This window comes from Formica exsecta, unplaced genomic scaffold (genome assembly GCF_003651465.1).
Source record: "Formica exsecta isolate Colony F162 unplaced genomic scaffold, ASM365146v1 scaffold120, whole genome shotgun sequence".
In the NCBI taxonomy this organism is placed as follows: domain Eukaryota; kingdom Metazoa; phylum Arthropoda; class Insecta; order Hymenoptera; family Formicidae; genus Formica; species Formica exsecta.
In genome coordinates this window covers 752643-759236 of record NW_021848537.1, presented here as the reverse complement: position 1 = coordinate 759236, position 6594 = coordinate 752643, and the positions used below count along the sequence as shown (strand labels likewise).

The following is a 6594-nucleotide window of genomic DNA, read 5'->3' as shown; positions in this document are numbered from 1 at the left end:
TAATAATAATAAAATATAAGATAAGATATAAGATTAAGATATAAAATATAAAAGATATGATATAAAATTAATATAATTATTAATTTATTTTTTATTTATTAATTATTCTTTTAATTCTTCTAATCCTCTTTTAAATTTTCTTCTTCTCCAGAAAACAAGATATGAAAATGATATTTTTTTATGGTAGCTTTCTCACAAGAAACATACATAAATACAAATGTCACACGAGATTGGCTGTCAGATAAAAAAATTTTCGGGACTTAAAAAATTCTCTATTTGACAGCCAATTGCAATTGGCTATAGAGAATTTTTAAAGTCACGAAAATTTTTCTCTTTGACAGCCAATCGTATGACACTGCGTTTCTTGTTGAAAAACTCCCAATGTCAACGACCGCGTGGTGGCGTCTGATCGCGCGCGAACGCGCACGACCACGTGACTCGCCGGGTGGGGCGGCGATTGGTCGGCCGTGCGACATTTAAACCGGCGAGCCGTTGCGTGTCTTCCGCGACAAGAAGCAAAACAGCAGTTCGAACAGAAGTTCGGCGAACGGCGAATTCTGCGGTACCTGAGTGGCGGGGGCGCGCGTACACGACTATCCGAATCCTTTTCTTGTAATCCCGGTCGCCGACGCTACGAGATAGAGAAGCTGCACAGATAACGAAAGCTACGGGGCTTTGGCTCTATTTTGAACCGCTGCCGCAAATTTACGCCGCCGGTCGCGCGAACCCAACGTGACGAACGGTTGCGATTACGTGTAGTACGAGAACGCGAGATTTATTTGTCGGCGCGCGATGTCGAAGGAGGACGAGTGCACGATACCTAATGTGATATACGATGCCAACACCGGCAAGAGTTACATGAAGGGCCGCTTCTTCGGCAAGGTAAGCGAACCATCTCCTCGAAGCCCTCGTCTTTTGTCACGCACGATTTTCGCACGCTCCCTTCTATGGATTCGCATCTACACGTCATGCTCCCTCGTGGCGAGCGACACTTGTCGCATTCGTCGTGTCGAGGGGAGCGCATGTAATTCGCGGATCGAAAAAATCGCGACGAGAGAAATTGTATATTTTTGCCCTTTTCGAATAATCGAGGCAATATTTGAGATGAAAATACTATTTCGAAAATCACGATAAAATTTGTCATTGAGACTTGCTTAAAAGTTTGTCATCGTGTAAAATCACGTTCTTTTTAGTTTCGTCATTTTTTTTTCCCCTTTTTCGATTACGAATCTGACACACCTCTTGCATTTTTTTCGTGGACGATATGTTGTTGTAAACGAGGGACTTTAGAATCACCGTGACCCATAAGTTTATCGTCGCTATTTTGATATCGGTGCTTTACTATTTTTTTTTTTTAATTATAATACACGACATATATTAAATGCAGCAATATATTATTTTATTATTTTGAAATATATCAATGTCTTTGTTGAAATATCTAAATGTCAAAATATAAAAAAATCTGAATGTTAACATTTAATTCAATTTTCTCTGTTACAGTGACTAGTTTTTTTTTTAATTGTTATAAGTTGCATATATAAAATACATACGAAACTTACTTTATATTAGATACGTTTAACTGAAGCGTGGACTAAAGTCATTGTTCTATAAAAGTCTCAGTCTACGTTTCAATTGAATGTATTTAATAATTAAAATTTTTTTGTTAAAATTTTATTATGTTCTTTCAACAATAAGGTTTTCTTTTATTACAATTATTTTTGTTCTGTTATCCTTATATTCATTAGGGTGGCTTTGCAAAATGTTACGAGATCACAGAATCAAAGTCACATCAAGTGTTTGCCGGAAAAATTGTGCCAAAGTCATTGATGATAAAAAGCAATCAGAGAGAGAAGATGACGCAAGAGATAGCAATTCATCAAACCTTGAATCACAGACATATTGTTGGTTTTCATGGTTTCTTTGACGATTCCCATAATATCTATATTATCTTGGAACTCTGTCGCAAGAGGGTAAGTATTTTTTGCAACAATTATTTTTTACGAGTATCAATTGTCAATTATAATCATTCTATGAATATTTAACGTTCTAGTCAATGATGGAGTTGCACAAACGCAGGAAAGCATTGTCAGAATGTGAAACACGATACTTTATGAAGCAAATCTTGGATGGAGTCTTTTACTTACATCAACACAGAATAATTCACAGAGACTTAAAATTAGGCAATTTATTCTTGAACGACGAGTTACAAGTTAAGATTGGTGATTTTGGATTAGCGACCAGATTGGAACATGATGGTGAACGGAAAAAGTAATTGTTACTCGAATATGCAACATATTCATATAGAAATTTGATTCATGTACATTCTCTAAATGATAATATTATATCATCTCTTCTAAAATTTAATTTTTCAGAGTTGAATAAACATTCATAAATTAAATTTCAACATATTTTAATAAAATTTTTAGTCTATCAAAAATAAGGCTTAGTTTTTTTTTAATTACAATGATTTGACTGAATTTTTCGACAGAACTGTCTGTGGCACTCCAAATTACATAGCGCCGGAAGTGCTGACGAAGATCGGACATTCCTACGAGGCTGACATATGGAGCATTGGTTGCATAATGTATACTCTGCTTGTGGGTAAGCCACCCTTTGAGACGTCGAGTCTAAAAGAGACGTATTCGAGGATTAAGCAGGTGCAGTACAAAACGCCACAACATATCACTAAGCCTGCCATGAACATGGTAGCAAATATGTTGCAATTAAATCCATCGAGACGCCCGTCTGTCACCAAACTGTTGAAAGATACTTTCTTCACTTCTGGTACGCCCAATATTTCGTAAAATGTGAAGTTGTGCAATATTTACTTTTGTCATAAAGCAATTATACAAATTCTCTGAAAACTTTTTAATGTAATAATTAGTAAATTAATTTTATTTGTTTATTAATTTGCTATAATTTTTCAGATGTCTATAATTTAAGTTTTTTTTTATTTACTTTGAATATTTCTTAATCGTACTTTATCTCAACAATCAGTGATATAAATGTTTAAGAACTAATTAATCGTTTCTTTTTTTTCTTATTACACAATTTTATATTGAAAAGAATATCCTTTTTGTTCTATTAATAAGCCAAAGGATAAAAAATTACGCTTTTTTTCTTTTTTATTTTCTACTTGTTTTTTTAATAATCGCAGGATATATGCCGACAAGTTTGCCGCTTTCTTGCTTGACAATGGCACCGCGTTTAGACATGCTTGAGTCACATTGCAATCGCAAACCGCTCGGAGAGATGAATCTTAATGGCTACTCAGAGCAGGAAATCCTTGCCTCTCGGGTGCCAAACAGCCCGTTGCGAAAAGCCAAGCTTAGTACCGAAATTATAGAACCGCAAAGAGTCAATCACGATATCAAAAAGTTGCTCTACACATTAAAAGAACAATTGGCTGCAGTGCTGAAATTTAAGTCTTCTAAAGATGTAACTTCTTCAGGAGGTATGTTAATAAAAAAATTATCTGTAAATTTAATATCTTTTAATAGGATAGATTTTTTTTTTAATAAGACAATTTTTAGTACCTTCAGAAAATATTTTTAGATATTTTTTTTTATTATAATTTTAAGTTGCACATAATAATCGATTATATAAATATAACTACAATGCTATTGTTATATTCGATATGCCATTATAAAGATATGTTTTTCGGAAAATTCGCAGACGAGATGACCGATCCGGCGGCGCAACCTGTGGTCTGGATCAGTAAATGGGTAGATTACTCGGATAAATACGGCTTCGGATATCAATTGTCCGATGATGGCGTTGGCGTGATGTACAATGATGGCACACGATTGATTATGCTAGCGAATGGCTTCAATATTCACTATATTAATCGTGAAGGTGATGAATTGTACTACACAGTCAAGGAATATCCTGCCAATCTCGAAAAGAAGATGAAACTGATGAACTTCTTTTTGAAATACATGAACGAGCATTTGATGAAAGCGGGTGGCTCTATTGCGGTGAAGCAGAGTGATTCTCTATCTAGAATACCCTACATACACCAATGGTTCAGAACTCAATCGGCTGTCGTGATGCAATTGACTAATGGCACAGTGCAAGTGAGTATTAAAATAATTGAACATATCTCTATAACCTTATTATCTTGCAAATACTGCATATTTGAAAATTAGGTGTATGTGTGTGTTTTTATCTCATATATATATATTTCTTATACTTTAACTTTTTCTAAACTATTTTCTTAATATTTCCTTTTTTATTTAACGACATCTAGTATGTTAATTTGTATTTTCTTTGCATTATTTTATTATTTATATTTTATTTATATTATATTATTTATTTTATTATTTATATTCTATTATTTATTCTAATATACGTGAACTTTTAATAATAAGGAAGCATAATATATGACTTCACTTAGAGATAATTTTATTATTATGTCAAAACTGTTATAATATTTTTTGCACCGGAATATTTGCTTCTCAGGTCAACTTTATGGATCACACAAAGATCATTATGTGCCCCCTGATGGCGGCAGTCACCTACATTGATCACGACAAGAATTTCAGGACTTATAGATTCCAGACTATTCAGGAGAACGGTTGCTCTAAAGGATTAGCGAAGAATTTGATGTATGCGTACGAGAAGATTGGATTGATGCTGGCAAATCCTCAGGCCCGATAAAGATTATCCATGCTAAGAGAAAATGAGAAAGATAAAAGAGAGAAAAGAAATATTGGATGCTGCGCTTCTCTCCTGGTACTGTAAACCATCTTTAGAAAGACAACACTTATATTTATTTTCTGATAGTGCTATCTTTGTAGTGAAAAAAAAAACTGGCAAGTCGGAGGTTACAGTTGTATATGATTCTTCCTCTATCTTCACTCGATTTTTGTACAGACATATAGAGAATTTCGCTAGGCGAATTTTTTTACTTTTCTTTACCACTTAGTACAAAAAGAGAGAGAGAGAGAAAGAGGGAGAAGAGCCGATCGCGTTCAACGAAGGCGAGATACTTCGCGACATGATCTTCAGTCCATTTCCATCCTATGCTTCAATATGCCGTTTCTCATAAACATTACTTAGAATAAATTGATCAGTTGTTATCGGGTCTTCTCTGTTCATGTTTCTAAATATAATATTGATATCGTAATTGCTAACATTAAAATTAACTTCAACATTTAAAATCCTAAAGAAAAACTCCTTCACTCTTATATTCCTATTATTCTCCTGTCTAATTTCTTATTCCCTCTAAATTATTGTTTCCTGTGCTAGTTGCTTGGGATACTGTGAGAGACTTCTTGTCTTCGTTGATCCGCAACGACTGCCCAAAAGGTATTCTGCTCTGACTTTACAAGTAAATCGTCTTCTATCCTATGTTGTGTCCATTGCAAAAAAAAAAAAAAAAAAAAAAAAAGAAAGAAAGAAAGAAAAAAAGAAAAGAAAAAAAAAGAAAAAGCGGAAGGGCGAGGATTGTCATGATTCAACGGAGTAGTGCAATCTAATGTGATTTCGTTCTCACAGCTGAGATGAGAGACGAAATTTCGCAGAAGCTAGTCTTCTGACTAATGATTCACTAGCTCAAAGTTTCTCACTCGAACTTGTTCAAAGCAATGCGACTACAAATGTTAATATCTCTAAACGACAACTCTGATAACAAAAGTTTATTCGAGAAGAGACTTATTGCAGAACTTTATAATGACTTATATATGTTTAAGGTTTTAACAAAAAAATGAGAAAATATTTTGTCTCAAATAAATGAATATCAGAAAGATAAATAAATTTCAAAACAATTCTTTTTTTAGTAAAATGTTCAGTTTTTTATTTAAGTTGTGTGTTTTTTCCAAAGCAAAAGTATTATAAGATATAATTTTCTAAAATAAAAGAGATCTGTATGTTTCGTTTCGTATATGAGAACGATAATACTATAACATCATGAAAAAAATATATATATACATATATATATCTAAATATACTATTAAGATCTATTTAATATCTAAAATATTTTTCTTGAAAAAATTATTTTTTTTATTTTTCTTAAAAACGAAACATACAAATCTCCTTTATTTTGAAAAATTGTAGTATCTCGTTTTAAAGACAATACACACACTTAAATAGCTTAAATTAAAAATTGGATATTTTGCAGGAAGGAGAATACTTTTGAAATTTAGTTTATAGATGAAAATGCAAGGATAATATAAAAAAGATAAATTGTGACGTAATACTGTTAACTTATAAAAAATTTGATTATAAATAAATAAAATTGAATATTGAATGCAGATTATAGATAAAATTCATCAAACCTTTTCAAACATTTCCTATAGAATCAAAAAAGAAATATGAAAAATGAATACTGATTGATTTTGTTAAATTAGGAGAAATGAAATTTATAATTTTTCTTGCATTGCTTTGATTAGTTAAAAAGATTTAAAAGTACAGAGTTGATTATATCGAAATATTTTGTGTGTATGAAGACTATGCTATCTAGTAGAGGGACTATACGAAGACTATATTTTTTTATAAAGCGAAATGAACCAATATGTATTAACTAAATCGATGCGCGGTGTGCTATACTGCCAGAACTATGATTTTTTGTATGATTTTTTGTAATATTAGATT

At 32.5% G+C, this 6594-nt stretch overlaps 1 protein-coding gene across 1 annotated transcript; it reads left to right on the top strand.

Moving 5' to 3' along the window:
• The first annotated feature begins 498 nt into the window (after window positions 1-498).
• On the top strand, window positions 499-5366 carry LOC115243140 (serine/threonine-protein kinase polo). The gene is made up of 7 exons (XM_029819894.1): window positions 499-882; window positions 1746-1970; window positions 2051-2268; window positions 2489-2784; window positions 3158-3454; window positions 3676-4076; window positions 4462-5366. Exons 1-7 carry the CDS (start codon window positions 793-795, stop codon window positions 4657-4659), a joined length of 1725 nt encoding a protein of 574 aa, XP_029675754.1. The 5' UTR covers window positions 499-792; the 3' UTR covers window positions 4660-5366.
• Window positions 5367-6594: the final 1228 nt, after the last annotated feature.